Source organism: Salmo salar, chromosome 23, assembly GCF_965601325.2.
Source record: "Salmo salar chromosome 23, fSalSal1, whole genome shotgun sequence".
NCBI classification, from domain to species: Eukaryota; Metazoa; Chordata; class Actinopteri; order Salmoniformes; family Salmonidae; genus Salmo; species Salmo salar.
Window position 1 is genome coordinate 1217605 of NC_138313.1, and position 19431 is coordinate 1237035.

The following is a 19431-nucleotide window of genomic DNA, read 5'->3' on the forward strand; positions in this document are numbered from 1 at the left end:
CACTGACAGTTGTGAATCTGATACAGCCGAAGAGTTACTGCCCCCTTACCCAGGAAAGCACCGAACAACAGACAGGGACGTTGGACCATCGAAGAGGCGCAAATATGAACTACATTGATTTGGGGTTCACTTATATTGGGAGTAGTGCCTTTCCTCAGCCACAGTGTGTTATATGTGCAAAAGTACTATCTCACAACTCGATGAAACCTTCACTCTTGCGCAGACATTTAGAAACAAAACATGCCAATTTGATAAATAAGCCACAGGAGTTTTTTGAGCGAGAATTAAGATGACTTTCTAGTAGTAAGACGTATAAAAGCAACAGATACCATTAATAAGAAGGGGCAAGAAGTGTCTTATATGGTGAGCTACCAAGTGGCTAGGACAGACAAGCCACATGCTATTGTGGAGGCCTTAATTCTTCCTGCTGCCGCGGATATGGCTGGGACATTGCTGGGGGAAAAGGCCAAAAAGCTATACAGACAATGCCTTCATCAAACAACACTGTTTCACGATGCATCACTGACATGGCAGGAGATGTTTTGAAACAATTACTGCTTTGCATACAAGCCAGTGAATTCTATGCGTTACACCTGGATGAGTCAACAGACTTGGCGGGCCTGGCACAGCTCCTGGTATATGGGAGACATAGTGGAGTGGTAACGAGTGTGCAAGCAGTTGCTCCCGATGCTACTTGGGTACACTGCAGCATCCACCAAGAGGCTCTTGCTGCCAAGGGAATGCCTGACAGCTTGAAAAACGTTTTGGACACTACAGTGAAAATGGTTAACTTTATTAAAGCAAGGCCCCTGAACTCTTGTGTATTTTCTGGACTATGCAATGATATGGGCAGCAACCATGTATCGCTTTTACAACATACAGAAGTGCGCTGGTTATCAAGGGGAAAAGTATTGACACGGTTATTTTAATTGAGAGACAAGCTTAAAGTTCTTTACTGACCATAATTTTCACTTGTCTGACCGCTTGCATGATGACGAGATTCTCACACGACTGGCCTATCTGAGTGATGTTTTTTCTCTCCTGAATGATCTGAATCTAGGATTACAGGGACTCTCTGCAACTATATTCAATGTGTTGGACAAAATTGAGGCTATGATTAAGAAGTTGGAGCTTTTCTCTGTCTGCATTAACAAGAACAACACACAGGTCTTTCCATCATTGTATGATTTTTTGTGTGCAAATGAACTCCAGCTAATGGACAATGTCAAATGTGATATAGCGAAGCACCTGAGTGAGTTGGGTGTGCAATTACGCAGGTATTTCCCGAAACGGATGACACAAACAACTGGATTCATTATCCCTTTCATGCCCTGCCTCCAGTCCACTTACCGATATCTGAACAAGAGAGCCTCATCGAAATTGCAACAAGCGGTTCTGTGAAAATGTAATTTAATCAGAAGCCACTGCCAGATTTCTGGATTGGGCTGTGCTCAGAGTGTCATGCCTTGGAAAATCGCCCTGTTAAGACACTGATGCCCTTTGCAACCACGTACCTATGTGAGAGTAGATTCTCGGGCCTCACTAGCATGAAAACTAAATACAGGCACAGACTGTGTGTGGAAAATTATTTAAGACTTAGTGTTTCCAATACAACCCAACATTGCAGTTATGTGCATCCTTTCAAGCACACCCTTCTCATTAACCTGTGGTGAGTTATTCCCAATTTTCGATGAACAAATAAGATGTAAGATGGTTAAATAAAAGAGCAAAATTTTTGATTATTATTATATTATTATTTGTGCCCTGGTCCTATAAGAGCTCTTTGTCACTTCCCACAAGCCGGGTTATGACAAAAACTCACACTCATTCTTATGTTTAATAAATGTATAGTATGTGTGTAGCAGGCTTAGAATGAAGGCAAAAAAACAACATTTGATTGTGCGCTGACCCTGGTGCTAGAGGGGGTACACAGCTGGAGGTTGAATGTTTGAAGGGGTACGGGACTATAAAAAGTTTGGGAACCACTGGTCTAAGCATATCATGGATGTTCATGTTTGTTGATTGGTTGGACTCTAACCTTAATGTGGCGGTTCATGGCTGTTGATTGGGCAGCTCTGACCAGTCCCTCCAGTTCAGCACCACTGTAGTTCTTGGTCCCGGCAGCCAGCTCCTTCACGTCCACATCAGGAGCCAGCAGGCCAAAGTCACGCATCTTATTAGTGTGAATGTTGAGAATCTGAACACGCCCCTTCTCATCCGGAAGACCTGAGAGGGAGGGAGGGAAGGAAGAATGAAAGTGGTAAAAATGCATTCAGGGAGGGAGAGAGGTCACTACAATAATACAAAAAAGGGTGGTGGAACATACGAAAAGGAACAACCCAGTGTCGTGTCTTTGGGGTACCATTAAACTGAAGACATGTTTATCAATTAACTCTCTGTAATTATTATCACGCGATTAAACTGATTAATCGTTTAATTGTAATTAACTAGGGGATCGGGGCACCAAGGAAAATATTCAGATTACAAAGTTATAATTTTCCTAATATAACTTTCCTATATTACAACATTATATATTATATTCTATTATAGTATAGGCCGATTATCTTCTGGTTTAAATGGTGTATTTTACCTCGCGTCCAGTCTCATTCCAAACGTCGTAAATTGTTGTATCTGCACGAACCCAGTCTTTACTAAGAGTCATCCATACATCAATTGTCTTAAAATCATTTATTTACTAAACTAAGTAATTCACAGAAAGTATACAAACAGTAATTATCGTCACAAAGAATTGGTAGAGTAATGTGCCCTAGTGGTCTAAACAGGCGTGGCTGGTGTCTTGTAGAACAATGGGTCATAAAATGTTCAGCTGAGGATGCACACAGAGTTCATTAATATTAATAATTGATATGCTAATCCTTTGCACATGAAAGCTCACTCATTTGGGAACAATTGCAATCAATATATATATATTTACGCTCAGTGTGTCGTCGGGATCCTTGTTGAAGAGTCTCTCTCTCTCTCTCTCTCTCTCTCTCTGAATGGATCTTTCAAAGCGACATTCATTAATGTCGTCATAGAATGGATGTTTCGTTGGTCTTCGCGTTCAATGATATAATTTCTAGCTGCAGACTATTAATTAATATCAAAGACTTGTTCTTATTCTATCAATAGTCTAAAAGTTAACCACGTGGTATAGTTCACTTTCAGTAGATGGATTGGATGGTCAAACCTATTGGCCAACTCGCAATGGAGTGGAGGCCTGGTCTGTTAGACAAGTAAATCAGGGTGGGTTTTATAGTGAACATAGAACAGGCTTGTCAAATGACTCCTGGTCCTGTCTGTGTCCCTGGGGGTGAGTTAACCTGTTAGGGCTAGGGGGCAGTATTGACACAGCTGGATAAAAAAACGTACCCGATTTAATCTGGTTACTACTCCTGCCCAGTAACTAGAATATGCATATAATTATTGGCTTTGGATAGAAAACACTCCAAAGTTTCTAAAACTGTTTGAATGGTGTCTGTGAGTATAACAGAACTCAAATGGCAGGTCAAAACCTGAGAAGATTCTGTACAGGAAGTACCCTGTCTGACCATTTCTTGGCCTTCTTTGCCATCTCTATCCATTACAGAGGATCTCTGCTGTTACGTGACACTTCCTACGGCTCCCATGGGCTCTCAGAAGGCGGCAAAAAGCTGAATCGTGGCTTTGCAGGCTCTGGTTGAAAAAAAGTAGCGCGTTTGGGTAGTGGCTGGTTACAGTACTGTGAGACTCAGGCGCGTGCCCGCGTCGACCGAATGCTTTGTTTTCTTTCCTCTGTTTACCTAAACGCAGATTCCCGGTCGGAATATTATCGCTTTTTTACGAGAAAAATGGCATAAAAATTGATTTTAAACAGCGGTTGACATGCTTCGAAGTACGGTAATGGAATATTTAGAATTTTTTTGTCACGAATTGCGCCATGCTCGTGACCCTTATTTACACTTCGGATAGTGTCTTGAACGCACGAACAAAACGCTGCTGTTTGGATATAAGGATGGATTATTTTGGACCAAACCAACATTTGTTATTGAAGTAGCAGTCCTGGGAGTGCATTCTGACGAAGACAACAAAGGTAATCAAACTTTTGTAATAGTAAATCGGAGTTTGGTCAGGGCTAAACTTGGTCGGTGTCTAAATGGCTAGCCGTGATGGCTGGGCTATCTACTGAGAATATTGCAAAATGTGCTTTCACCGAAAAGCCATTTTAAAATCGGACACCTCGATTGCACAAAGGAGTTCTGTATCTATAATTCTTAAAATAATTGTTATGTTTTTTGTGAACGTTTATCGTGAGTAATTGTCTAAATTCACCGGAGGTTTGCGGGGGGTATGCTAGTTCTGAACGTCACATGCTAATGTAAAAAGCTGGTTTTTGATATAAATATGAACTTGATTGAACAAAACATGCATGTATTGTATAACATAATGTCCTAGGTGTGTCATCTGATGAAGATCAAAGGTTAGTGCTGCATTTAGCTGTCTTCTGGGTTTTTGTGACATTATATGCTAGCTTGAAAAATGGGTGTCTGATTATTTCTGGCTGGGTACTCTGCTGACATAATCTAATGTTTTGCTTTCGTTGTAAAGCTTTTTTGAAATCGGACAGTGTGGTTAGATTAACGAGAGTCTTGTCTTTAAAATGCTGTAAAATAGTCATATGTTTGAGAAATTGAAGTAATAGCATTTCTAAGGTATTTGAAAATCGCGCCACGGGATTACACTGGCTGTTGCGTAGGTTAACCTCTCTGGGCTAGGTGGGACGCTAGCGTGCCACCCGTGGTGCACTCCATCAACAGCAGGTGCATTTCAAGAGCGGCAAATTTGAATCCAAATAAATGTCAAAATTCAAATTTTTCAAACATACAACTATTTTACACCCTTTGAAAGATAAACATCTCCTTAATCTAACCACGTTTTACGATTTCAAAAAGGTTTTACGGCGAAAGCATAAATTTAGAGTATGTTAGGACAGTACATTTACAAGAGTTGTATGTAATGTTTTGTCAATTCAAAGACAGGTTCACCAAAACCATAAAACCAGCTAAAATGATGCACTAACCTTTTACAATCTCCATCAGATGACACTCCTAGGACATTATGTTAGACAATGCATGCATTTTTAGTTCTATCAAGTTCATATTTATATCCAAAAACAGCGTTTTACTATGGCATTGATGTTGAGGAAATCGTTTCCCTCCAATAATCGGCAGTCAAGTCAGCGTCACAAATTAAATAATTAAAATTATAAAACATTGGTAAAATATTATATTGTCATTTAAAGAATTATAGATTTACATCTCTTGAACGCAATCAACTTGCCAGATTTAAAAATAACCTTACTGGGAAATCACACTTTGCAATAATCTGAGCACTGCGCCCAGAAAAATACGCGTTGCGATACAGACTAGACGTCATGTTGGGGAGATCTAAAATCGAAAATACTATGTAAATAATCCATTACCTTTGATTCTCTTCATCAGATGTCACTTCCAGGTATCACAGGTCCATAACGAATGTAGTTTTGTTCAAAAAAGCTCATCATTTATGTCCAAAAATCTTGTTAGCACATGATCTAAGCCAGCCGGACTTCTCGTCATGAACGAGGGGAAAAAATATATTTACGTTCGTTCAAACATGTCAAACGTTGTATAGCATAAATCATTAGGGCCTTTTTTAACCAGAACATGAATAATATTCAAGGTGGACGAATGCATACTCTTTTATAACGTATTGGAACGAGGGTACCCAACATGAACTCGCGCGCCAGGTGTCTAATGGGACATCATCGTTCCATGGCTCTTGTTCGGTCAGATCTCCCTCCAGAAGACTCAAAACACTTTGTAAAGGCTGGTGACATCTAGTGGAAGCAATAGGAAGTGCCAAAATATTCCTCAGCCCCTGTGTTTTTCAATGGGATAGGTTTAAAGGTAATACAACACATCAGGTATCCACTTCCTGTCAGAAAATGTCTCAGGGTTTTGCCTGCCAAATGAGTTCTGTTATACTCACAGACACCATTCAAACAGTTTTAGAAACTTTAGAGTGTTTTCTATCCATATATAATAAGTATATGCATATTCTAGTTACTGGGTAGGATTAGTAACCAGATTAAATCGGGTACATTTTTTTTATCCAGACGTGCAAATGCTGCCCCCTAGCCCTAACAGGTTAAGCTTGGTACAGAAATACAATTCTATCACATTAACATCAGTACATAGCATCTCAATGTATTACAAATAGCTTTATCCTTATTAATACATTTTATACAACCATGTGGATGCAAGTCTCATCGCTGAGGCTATTATATAAACCGTTTTATGGTAATATGGCTATATTGTCTCTTCTGAGTATCACAAAATTGTACCAAGCGGACCAGTTCGTAGCTGGATTCTTCACCAATCTTCCATACCTTCTCCAGAACACAAATGTCACTCGGTTCCCCAATTCTGTGAGTTGGAAGAATTTCCTGTGTCTCTCTCTATGGGCCATGTGGCCAGAGACTCTTCTCTGGAATTTGACCACTCCTTCACACAGGGACTGGGTGGGGGAAGGTAGGTTGGGGGATGGTGCAAGGGGGGAGGGGGTCAACTGTCCTCCCTGTATTCAAAGAGACCAACGTCATGACACCAGGAAATAAAGGAGAAAGCACAGAGAGATGCTCCCGAGTGGCGCAGTGGTCTAAGACACTGCATCTCAGTGCAAGAGGCATCACTGCAGTACCTGGTTTGATTCCTGGCTGCATCACATCCGGCCGTGATTGGGAGTCCCATAGGGTGGCGCTCAATTGGCCCAGCGTCGTCTGGGTTTGGCCGGGGTAGGCCACCATTGTAAATAAGAATTTGTTCTTAACTGACTTGCCTAGTTGAATAAAGGTTAAATTAAAAATAATTACCGATCTCCATCTTGACCTCAAACCTGCCAGGCCTCATCAGAGCATCATCTATCAGGTCAGGCCTGTTGGTCATCCCTGTGGGAAAAAGAAATAGAGTATGGTGGATATAAATATGAAGATGGAGTTACTAGTTAAAACAGAGTCATGTATTCATCTCTGGTGCTATGTGAGGCTTAAGGTAAGATTGGTATCTATACCTCAAATTACATCTAGACAAACTGACACCTAGATGTTCAGCAAAGTTCAACAATTTTAACAGGTATTCTATTATAGGACAGCGTACCAGTACCTATGACCAGTATGTTATACACCATAGTGCCCTCAAAGCTCATCAATAAGCTAAGGACCCTGGGAAAAAACTCCTCCCTCTGCAACTGGATCCTGGACTTCCGGGTGGGCAGCCCCCGGGTGGTAAGGGTAGGTAACAACATATCTGGCACGCTGATCCTCAACACAGGGGCCCCTCGGGGTTGCGTGCTCAGTCCCCTCCTGAACTCCCTGTTCACTCATGACTGCACGGCCAGGCACGACTCCAACACCATCATTAAGTTTGCTGATGACACATCAGTGGTAGGCCTGATCACCGACAACGACGAGACAGCCTATATGGAGGAGGTCAGAGAACTGGCCATGTGGTGCCAGGACAACAACCTCTCCGTCAACGTGATCAAGACTAAGGAGATGATTGAGGACTACAGGAAAAAAAGGACAGAGCACGCCCCCATTCTCATCGACGGGGCTGTAGTGGAGCAGGTTGAGAACTGCATGTTCCTTGGTGTCCACATCACCAAGCACACCAAGACAGTCATGAAGAGGGCACGACAAAATCTATTCCCCCTCAGGAGACTGAAAAGATTTGGCATAGGTCCTCAGATCCTCAAAAGGTTCTACAGCTGCACCATCGAGAGCATGCTGACTTGTTGCATCACTACCTGTTATGGCAACTGCTCGGCCTGCGACCGCAAGGCACTACAGAGGGTAATGCGTACGGCCCAGTACATCACTGGGGCCAAGCTTCCTGCCATCCAGGACCTCTATACCAGACTCCAGCCACCCTAGTCATAGACTGTTCTCTCTGCTACCACATGGCAAGCGGTACGGAAGCGCCAAGTCTAGGTCCAAGAGGCTTCTAAATAGCTTCTACCCCCAAGCCATAAGACTCCTGAACATCTAATCAAATGGCCACCCAGACTATTTGCATTGCCCCCCCCCCCCCTTTTATACCGCTGCTACTCTCTGTTGTTATCATCTATGCATAGTCACTCTAATAACTCTACCTTCATGTACTTTTTACCTCAACTAACCGGTGCCCCCGCACATTGACTCTGTACCCACATTGACTCTGTACCGGTACCCCCCCCCCCCCCCCACCCCAATATATAGTCTCGCTATTGGTATTTTACTGCTGCACTTTAATTACTTGTTACTTTTATTTCTTATTCATATTTTTTTTTAACTGCATTGTTGGTTAGGGGCTCGTAAGTAAGCATTTCACTGTAAGGTCGACACCTGTTTTATTTGGCGCATGTGACTAATAAAATTTGATTTGATTTTGATTTGATTTATAGGACAGCGTACCACTAACTATCTATGACCAGTATGTTATAGAAGAGTGTACTACTACCTACCTATGACCAGGATGTTGTTGAGCTGCTCTACTCCGTCTATCTTGGACAGCAGCTGGTTGACCACCGTGTCGTGGACTCCTGTACTGCCCTGCCCAGTACCTCTCTGCTTACAGATGGCATCCAGCTCATCAAAGATGATTATGTGCAGACCACTGTTAGCACCCAGCTAGGATGAGAGAAGAGAGGGGAGAGTAGGCAGAGTGGATGAAGAGAAAGAGAGAGAGACAGTCATGCATGGACGTATAACATTTGTTTGTGATTTTCTCATTGTGGATGGACAAGGAGTCGCTAGAGCGCGATGGGACAAGGCCATCCTGGCCGGCCAAACCCTCCCCTAACCCGGACGTGTGTCGCCCTCATGGGTCTCCCGGGCCATAGCCGGCTATCGAACCCCGGTCTGTAGTGACGCCTCACACTGCAATGCAGTGCCTTAGAACGCTGCGCCACTCAGGAGACCGTGGATGGATATTTTAGTTAGATTAATAACTTGGGGCTGTGTTTCTGGACCTAAGGAAGGCTTTCGATACTGTTAACCATGAGATTCTCATCACAAAATTGTCCAAGTTCAACTTTTCCCCCGATGCCTTGAGATGGATGAAATCATACCTTGAAGGCAGAACTCAGTGTGTCAGAGTGAGCAATGAGCTGTCGCCCACTCTTAGCTATGATGTGGGCGTGCCCCAAGGGTCAATACTGGGGCCCCTCCTGTTCAGCCTGTACATTAATGATCTGCCTTCCGTCTGCACTGGGTCTGAAGTTCAAATGTATGCAGATGATACAGTGATATATGTGCATGCAAAGAGCAAACAACAAGCTGCACAAGAACTCACTACTGTAATGGTCCAGGTTACAAAGTGGCTCAGTGACTCGTGTTTGCATCTCAATGTGAAAAAAACAGTTTGCATGTTCTTCACAAAGAGGGCAACAGATGCTACTGAGTCAGATGTCTATGTGTCAGGGGAGAAGCTCCAGGTGGTATCTGATTTTAAGTACCTTGGAATCATACTTGATTCCAACCTCTCTTTTAAAAAGCATGTGAAAAAGGTAATTCAAATAACCAAATTCAACCTAGCTAATTTCCGATTTATACGAAATTGTTTGACCACAGAGGTAGCAAAACTGTATTTCAAATCGATGATACTCCCCCACTTAACATACTGCTTGACTAGTTGGACCCAAGCTTGCTATACAACATTAAAACCTATTCAGTCTGTCTACAAACAGGCTCTCAAAGTGCTCGATAGAAAGCCCAATAGCCATCATCACTGTTACATCCTCAGAAAGCATGAGCTCCTGAGTTGGGAAAATCTTGTGCAATACACCGACGCATGTCTTGTATTCAAGATCCTAAATGGCCTAGCTCCCCCTCCACTCAGTATTTTTGTAAAACAGAAAACCCAAACATATGGCAGCAGATCCACAAGGTCTGCCATGAGAGGTGACTGTATAGTTCCCTTAAGGAAAAGCACCTTTAGTAAATCTGCTTTCTCTGTGAGAGCTTCCCATGTCTGGAATACACTGCCATCAGACACACATAACTGCACCACATATCACAAAATGCATGAAGACATGGCTAAAGGTCAATCAGACTTGTGAACATAATCCCTAGCAGTGTATTGCCGCTTTCCATGTTGTCTGTTGTCTGTAGCTTGTGAGGTGTGGAAACACTTTGTTGTTTTTATGGATTTTGTCTTGTTGCTTTTTGTTCTATGTTGCTCTGTCTGTATGCTACATTTTGCTTGTCCTATGTTGCTCTGTCTGTATGCTATGTCTTGCTTGTCCTATGTTACTCTGCGTGTGCTCACTGTTCAATGATTGTCTATATTGTAATTGTTTTTAATAACCTGCCCAGGGACTGCGGTTGAAAATTAGCCGGCTGGCTAAAACCGGCACTTTTACTGAAACGTTGATTAATGTGCACTGTCCCTGTAAAAATAAAATAAACTCAAACTCAAACTTGTGGTCATCAAAAAAAAGATGGCGGCTGGCCACTCACCCTCTTCTGCTCCTCTTCTGCGTCTGCGAAGAGCTTGCGGATGTTGGCCTCAGACTCTCCCACAAACTTGTTGAGGATCTCAGGGCCGTTGACAATCTTGGGTTCACGGGAGTTGAGCATCTTGCCAATCTGCCTGGCCATCAGAGTCTTACCACAACCAGGAGGCCCGAAGAGAAGGATTCCCTTCACGTGCTTACAACCTGTGGCGCAATGGAACAATGACTGAGAAACGTTGGTCGATAGACAATCTCTGAATCTTTGAAAGCACAGCATGCTCCAGTTGTGTACACAGACAATTTAGTTTGTGACAAATTATCACTAGAAGGCACTGAGAGACGCCATGTTGCACATGCATTTGTTCTGCCAATATCGCGGCTCGACCTTACTTATTTGTGCCCGCACTGTTGGTAGTACTGCATGATCTAACTAAGACTACGGAGTGGGGAGCCTTACCCATCTGTTCCACGATGTCAGGAGGGAAGACACGAGAGGCGAAGGCTCGGCGGAAGATGTCAGAGAACTCCTTGTCCAGACCACCAATGCCCATGCGCTCAAAGTTCCAGTCCGGGTTGATGATGGACTGACGCTGCTCTTTGGTCTTGGCCTTGCCTCGTGGGCAGAGAGGAGTCAAATACAACGTTATTTAAAATGCATTAAAAACATACTCAAATAGACATTACAATGAAAACTGTAACAATGGATAAAGAATGGTTATTTTCCCATGATTGCAGGATTTGATCAATCTTGGTCAATTTGGTCTCAAAGTTTATTTTGACAAATCAAAAATCTAATCAAAGTTTATTGCTTGCGTAGACAGATTTGCAGACGTTATAACAGGTGCAGGTAAATGCTTGTGTTTATAGCTCCAACAGTGCAGTAATACCTAGCAATGACAATGAAAAAAATTCATCAACAACACACATTATCCAGAAAAATAAAGAAATTAAGAAATATCAGAACGAGCAATGTCAGAGACCGGAATATTTTTGGGGGCACTTAGAAATGTCCTTGTTTTTTAAATATATATATATTTTTTGTCCATTAAAATAACATCAAATTGATCACAAATACAGTGTAGACATTGTTAATGTTGTAAATGGCTATTGTAGCTGGAAACGGCAGATTTTTTATGGAATATCTACATTAGCTAATCCAAGTTTATAATTTTAAAAGGCTAATTGATCATTAGAAAACCCTTTTGCAATTGTTAGCACAGCTGAAAACTGTTGTCCTGATTAAAAAAGCAATAAAACTTGCTCTCTTTAGACTAGTTGTGTCACGGTCACTGTCCTCAAACTCCCTGTCATAAATAAGCCAAGGTGCAGCGTGCCAGTAATTCCACATCCTTTATTTTGAAGTGAAACCGAACAAAACAATAAACAGGATAAACAGAAACGTGACGTTCTGGGGCTGCTCCAAGGCAGCTACACAAAAACAAGATCCCACAACTCAAGGAGGGAAAAAGGGCTGCCTAAGTATGGTTCCCAATCAGAGACAACGATGGACAGCTGCCTCTGATTGAAAACCACACTCAAAGAAATAGAAACACTAGATTGCCCACCCCACATCACACCCTGACACCCTGACCTAACCAAACTAGAGGAAAATAAATGTCTCTAAGGTCAGGGCGTGACAAGTTGAGTATCTGGAGCAGAGAAACAGATGCCTTACAAGTCCTCAACTGGCAGCTTCATGAAATAGTACCCGCAAAACACCAGTCTCAACAGCAACAGTGAAGAGCCAACTCCGGGATGCTGGCCTTCAAGGCAGAGTTGCAAAGAAAAAGTCATATCTCAGACTGGCCATTTTGAGCCTGTAATCGAACCCACAAATGCTGATGCTCCAGATACTCAACTAGTCTATAGAAGGCCAATTTGTATTGCTTCTTTAATGAGAACAACAGTTTTCAGCCTTGCTAACATAATTGCAAAACTGTTTTCTATGATCAATTAGCCTTTTAAAATGACAAACTTGGATTAGCTAACACAATGTGCCATTGGAACACAGGAGTGATGGTTACTGATAATGGGCCTCTGTATGCCTATGTAGAAATCACCCGTTTCCAGCTACAATAGTCATTTACAACATTAACAATGTCTACACTGTATTTCTGATCAATTTGATGTTATTTCAATGGACAAAAAAATTTGCTTTTATTTCAAAAACAAGGACATTTCTAAGTGACCCCAAACTTTTGAACGGTAGTGTATATATCTGAATAGAAAGAGTGTGTACAGCAGTAGTTATATAGGATGAGACATGACTACAATACAGTATATACATATAAAGTGGGTAAAACAGTATGTAAACATTATTAAAGTGACCAGTGTCCAATGACTATCTACTGTATGTATATATATATATGTAACAGTCTCTAAGGTGCAGAGTAGAATAAAGGGTGGTAGTTGACTAGAACAGTGACTAAGGCTATTGGTGACTGTTAAACAGTCTGATGGCCTAGAGATAGGAGCTGTTTCTCAGTCTCTCGGTCCCAGATTTGATGCACCTGTACTGTCTCAGCCGTCTAGATGGTAGCGGGGTGAACAGGCCGTGGCTAGGGTGGCTGGCCTTCCTGTGACACCGGGTGCTGTAGATGTCCTGGAACGCAGGCAGTGTGCCCCGGGGCGATGCGTTGGGCGGACCACACCACCCTCTGGAGATTCCACCACCCTCTGGACAGTGCAATTGCCCTTCTAGACGGTGATACTGCCTGACAGGATGCTCTCAATGGTGCATCTACAGAAAATTGTAAGGGCAAAGCTTAATTTCTTCAGCAACCTGAGGTTGAAGAGACACTGTTGCACCTTCATCACCACGATGTCTGTGTGAATGTACCTATTCAGGTTTCAGTGATGAGCACGCTGAGAAACTTAAAGCTTTTTACCCTATCCACTGCGACCCCGTCGGTGTGGATGGGGCCGTGCTCTCTCTGCTGTCTTCTGTAATCCAAAATCAGCTCCTTCGTTTTCTTGACGTTGAGGGCGCTCACCTCCTCCCTGTAGGCTGTCTCATCGTTGTTGGTAATTAGGCCTACCAATGTTGTGTCATCATGAAACTTGAGTTGGAGACGTGCGTGGCCAGGCAGTAATGGATGAACAAGGAGTACAGGAGGGGCTGAGCATGCACGCCTGTGGGGACCCCATGTTGAGGATCAGCGTGGCAGAGGTGTTGTTGCCTACCTTCACCACTTGGGGTCGACCCTGAGCTTAGTGATGAGCTTGGAGGGCACTATGGTGTTGAAGGCTGAGTTGTAGTTGATGAACAACATTCTTACATAGGTATTTCTCTTGTCCAGGTGGGATAGGGCAGTGTGCAGTGCAATGGCGATTGTGTTGTCCGTGGATCTGTTGCGGTGATATGAGAATTATAGTGATTCTAGGGTGTTGGGTAAGGTGGCGGTGATATGGTCCTTAACTAGCCTCTCAAAGTCATTTAGTTCAGTTACCTTCGCTTTCTTGGGTACAGAGGTGCCCGCGTCGGCAGCTCAATGTTGTTTTCCTCTAAATGGGCGAAGAAGGTGTTTATCTCATCCGGGAGTCAGGTTTCGGTGTCCGCGAGCTGGATGGCTTTCCCTTCATAATCTGTGATTGTCTGGAGTCCCTGACACATTTGTCTCGTGTCTGAGCCGTTGAATTGCAATGCCACTTTGTACCTGTACTATCGTTTTGCCTCTTTGATTGCTTTACGGAGGTAGTAGTTGGTCTGTTTGTACACGCCCATGTTCCAAGTCACCTTGCCATGGTTAAATGCGGTGGTTCGCGCTTTCAATTTTGCACAAATACTTCCATCTATCCACAGTTTTGGGATAAGTTCTAATCGTCACAGTGGGAAGACCATCCTCCATGCACTTCCTGATGAACCCCGTCAGTGTATACGTTGATACTACAGTATTCTCAGAGGCAACCCAGAAAATGTCACAGTCTATGTGATCAAAACAATCTTGAAGCATAGATTCTGATTGGTCAGACCAACGTTGAACAGTCCTTACCACGGGAGCTTCCTGTTCAAGTTCCTGCCTATAGATGGGGGAAAAAGAATGGAGGCGTGATCTGATTTGCCGAAGGGAGGGCGGGGGAGGGCCTTGTAGCCATCCCGGAAGGGAGAGTAGCAATGATCCAGGGTCCATGTTGTGCGTGTAGCAAAACTTCCTTTGACACAGAGTGTTATCAGTGCATTCGGTAAGTATTCAGACCCCACAATTTGTTACAGCCTTATTCTAAAATTGATTAAATCGCTTTTTCCCTCATCAATAATGACAAAAAAAAATGAAATAACATTTTCAGACCATTTACTCAGTACTTTGTTGAAGCACCTTTGGCAGCGATTACAGCCTCAAGTGTTCTTGGGTATGACGCTACAAGCTTGGCACATCTGTATTTGGGGAATTTCTCCCATTCTTCTCTGCAGATTCTCTCAAGCTCTGTCAGGTTTGATGGGGAGCGTCGCTGCACAGCTATTTTCAGGTCTCTCCAGAGATGTTTGATGGTTTCAAGTCCGGGCTCTGGCTGGGCCACACAGAGACTTGACCCGAAGCCACTCCTGCACTTTCTTGGCTGTGTGCTTTGGGTCGTTGTCCTGTTGGAAGGTGAACCTGAGCACTCTTTCATCAAGCAGGTGTTCATCAAGGATTTATGTATTTTGCTCCGTTAATCTTTCCCTCGATCCTTATTAGTCTCCCAGTCCCTGCCGCTGAAAAACATCCCCACAGAATGATACTGCCACCACCACGCTTCACTGTAGGGATGGTGCCAGGTTTCCTCCAGATGTGATGCTTGGCATTCAGGCCAAAGAGTTCAATCTTGGTTTCATCAGACCAGAGAATCTTGTTTCTCATGGCCTGAGAGTCCTTTGGGTGTCTTTTGGCAAACTCCAAGCCGGCTGTCATGTTCCTTTTACTGAGGAGTGGCTTCCGTCTGGCCACTCTACCATAAAGGCCTGATTGGTGGAGTGCTGCAGAGATAGTTGTCATTCTGGAATGTACTCCCATCTCCACAGAGCAACTCTGGAGCTCTATCAGAGTGACCATCAGGTTCTTGGTCACCTCCCTGACCAAGACCCTTCTCCCCCAATTGCTCAGTTTGGCTGGGAGGCCAGCTCTAGGTTTCAAATCTCAAGATTAGCACAGTAACCAAGTTTTGTTATTTGAAACATTTTCAATCCAATGCACCAAGGCTTATTTTATGAATCTGCACCTTTTTCAGTTTTTTTACTTGTGGGTGAACGGTGAACTTACTAAATGACAGAGTTTGACTGTGTGATATTAGGTTGCTTCTTGTGTAAATATTTTCTGTCTGGATTTTAATGATTTGTATGACAAAATGTGATGCTGTTTTCAAATGAAACACAATAAAGCTTTTGGTTTCAAACTTCTTCCATTTAAGAATGACAGAGGCCACTTTGCTCTTGGGGACCTTCAATGCTGCAGAAATGTTTTGGTACCCTTCTCCAGATCTGTGCCTCGACACAATCCTGTCACTGAGCTTTACGGACAATTCCTTCGACCTCATGGCTTGGTTTTTGCTCTGACATGCACTGTCAACTGTCGGACCTTATATAGACAGGTGTGTGCCTTTCCAAATCATGTCCAATCAATTGAATTTACCACAGGTGGACTCCAATCAAGTTCTAGAAACATCTCAAGGATAATCAATGGAAACAGGATACACCTGAGTTCAATTTCAAGTCTCATAGCAAAGGGTCTGAATAGTCATGTAAATAAGGTATTTCTGTTTTTATTTCTAATAAATGTGAATATTTTCTAAAAAACTGTTTTTGTTTTGTCATTATGGGGTATTCTTTTGTGGATTGCTGAGTGGAAAACATAATTTTATCCATTTTAGAATAGGGCTGTAAAGTAACAAAATGTGGAAAAGGGGAAGGGGTCTGAATACTTTCCGAGTGCACTGTTTGTTTGAATTTGTACGGTGCAGAAAGATGTGCCTGTTGTGGAGCCATCTTGTGTAATAGTTAGATATACAGTACTAGTCAAAAGTTTAGACACACCTACTCATTCAAGAGTTTTTCTTTAGTTTTACTATTTTCTACATTGTAGAATAGTGAAGACATCAAATCTAATAACACATGGAATCATGTAGTAAGCAAAAAAGTGTTAAAAAATATATTTCATATTTTAGATTCTTCAAAGTAGCCACCCTTTGCCTTGATGACAGCTTTGCACACTCTTGACATTCTCTCAACTAGCTTCACCTGGAATGCTTTTCCAACAGTCTTGAAGGAGTTCCCACATATGCTGAGCACTTGTTGGATTTTTGCTTCACTCTGCGGTCCAACTCATCCCAAACCATCTCAAATGGGTTGAGGTCTGGTGATTGTGGAGGCCAGGTCATCTGATGCAGCACTCCATCACTCTCCTTCTTGGTCAAATAGCCCTTACACAGCCTGGAGGTGTGTTGGGTCATTGTCCTGTTGAAAAACAAATTATTGTCCCTCTAAACGCAAACCAGATGGGATGGCGTGTCGCTGCAGAATGCTGTGTTAGCCATGCCGGTTAAGTGTGCCTTGAATTCTAAATAAATCACCGACAGTGTCACCAGCAAAGTACCCTCACACCACACCACCTCCTCCGTGCTTCACGGTGGGAACCACACATGCGGAGATCATCCATTCACCTACTCTGTGTCTCACAAAGACACGACGGTGGGAACCAAAAATCTCAAATTTGGACTCATCAAAGCTGTCATCAAGGCAAAGGGTGGCTACATTGAAGAATCTCAAATATGAAATATATTTTCATTTGTTTAGCACTTTTTTGGTTATGACATGATTCCATATGTATTATTTCATAGTTTTGATGTCTTCACTATTATTCTACAATGTAGAAAAGAGTAAAAAATTATGAAAAAGCCTTGAATGAGTAGGTGTATCCAAACATTTGACTTGTACTGTAGATCCTACATAATCTACCTGTATTTTGTATAGACTCCTCTGCAACTTACCAACTAATGTGAGGGAGGAGCTCTCTGCTTTCTCGAAAACCACCTGGCTGTTCCCCACCAGCAGGCCAATGTCAATCTAAGGGAAACAGGAATTATTGGAATTATTACCAACTACTGGTTATTACAAATAACTGTTCCAAATAAACTCGTACAAATCTGCAGAGTTCCCTTTGGACTTCAACCAGCACTCTAAGCAGCATGTTCTCTCGTCAAATAGAGACCCCATTCGAAATGAAGGGGCAGGTGAAAGCATGGGCGCCACCACTTGGCGTTCACCTGTCCAGTCATTTCTAATCATTAATTACTTAAAGGAAGGGGGGTAATTCCGACAGGGGCCCATATCATGAAGGGTTGAGTTGTTACAGCAGTAGGTCAGTGGTAACTCTGGGTACCTTCTGCTTCTTGCCTGATGCTGGCTCCCCCTTGAGGATGCTGGCGTCCATGGCCTCAATGTCTTTGATCACCAGCCCAAAGAGCTTGTCGCAGAAACTGAACACCATCTGTAGGGAGGAAGGGACGAGTAGGAGGATGAGAAGAGAGAGGATAAGAGGAAGGATGTGTTAGGTTGCATTCCAATTCTGCCAAGTGTGCACTCCTACCCACATCTAAAATCATTTGATTGATGTAAGCCATCAGTCTTTTTCCTTGTAACTCCAGGGAAGGGAAGTGTGCAGGAAATGTGTGAAGAGTTGTGACCGGCTGTATTGTTTGTTTTTCTGACTGACCTGCTGGGTGACAGAGAAGCCCTGGTTGTTGAACTGCTGGATGAACTCGCTGGCCATCTTGTCTGAGTCGTAGGGGCTGGTGTCCGTGCTCTTCTTCTGGAGGAAGTCGATCTCTATTGTCATGGCACCGATGCACTGCTGGGACTTGTCAAAGTTGTAGTTGGCCACTATGAGGGGAGAGGACTAATGTCAGATATGTTTCTAGCAGTGTATCATTTCTATTCTCATAAATACTGTACTGTCAACAATTAAATAGGTACTGTATGTTAAGGTGACCTATGGGCTGTGGTCAAGATTTGAAGGTACAGTATATTAGGGACTGTACAGGGTGCAGTGCAAATGAGGCAATATCTTTGCGCTATGGTCATAATCTTCTTTTCCTCAGACTCATTAATGAAATGGAGTGAATTACCTTCCACCTCCTGTCCAATGGACAGACCGGCCCATTTCCTCTGAGACAGAAAGAAAGAAGACAGATAAGTAAGCCAATAATTACAGGGAGCAGAGAGAAGAGGGGCATGTATGCTTAAAATATTAGAATTTTAATTTGAGAAGTTCATTAAGATTATAAATAGATCTATGGGTCTACTGTACAATACATTAACAATTCATTATAATATACAGTGTGTTTTTTTTTACCTGTGGCAGACTGAAAGCGATAGTGCCAGGGACTATGGCATGGTGGGTTTTTGTGGTGAACACAAACTTGTGAGTTGGAGTAGTCTTCACAGTCACATGTCTGTAGAGAGAGGGTTAGAGAGACTCATGGACATCTGTTCCATTTATATAGGCAACAAAATGACCTCAATAGAATATCATATTTACAACTGCTTTTTTTCACATAACAGCTATTCTGCTAATGATTTTTTAGAATGATTATTAGAGTATAGTTTGTAGTATGAAATCAGAAAAAGACATTACTTCACAGCAAAAACTGTGTACTAATTATATGACAAGGATCGTCAACTAGATTCAGCCGTGGTCTAATTTTTTTCTTGAGCGTATCGTTGGGGGGCCGGAACGTAACAATTTGTATGTTTGACTAAAATATAATACATTTCAAACGTGGCTTAAATTTTTGTATGCATTCACATCTCTCTATTATGTGTTGGAATACTTGGGAGCAGATTTCCCAATTTCCAGTTGTTTTTACAGTATTTTATGTCCAACAGTGGAAAAATATATTTAAAAAAGCTCAGAAAACTGCCAGTTGGGGAACCCTGATGTAGTGTGA

The 19431-nt window shown here is 42.6% G+C and overlaps 1 protein-coding gene across 3 annotated transcripts in view; it reads right to left on the bottom strand.

The window, feature by feature from the left end:
* LOC106583880 (vesicle-fusing ATPase) overlaps positions 1-19431 on the bottom strand; it is a 50507-nt gene that overhangs the window by 9446 nt on the left and 21630 nt on the right. For all 3 annotated transcript variants that reach the window (XM_014168499.3, XM_014168500.3, XM_014168501.3), the window contains 10 exons: positions 18837-18936; positions 18610-18649; positions 18198-18364; positions 17865-17972; positions 17473-17548; positions 10970-11125; positions 10517-10716; positions 8521-8686; positions 6893-6967; positions 2039-2226 (listed from right to left, as the gene is read on the bottom strand). In XM_014168499.3, the coding sequence (XP_014023974.1) occupies positions 2039-2226; positions 6893-6967; positions 8521-8686; positions 10517-10716; positions 10970-11125; positions 17473-17548; positions 17865-17972; positions 18198-18364; positions 18610-18649; positions 18837-18936 (1276 nt within the window). The remainder of the gene's footprint in view (positions 1-2038; positions 2227-6892; positions 6968-8520; positions 8687-10516; positions 10717-10969; positions 11126-17472; positions 17549-17864; positions 17973-18197; positions 18365-18609; positions 18650-18836; positions 18937-19431) is intronic.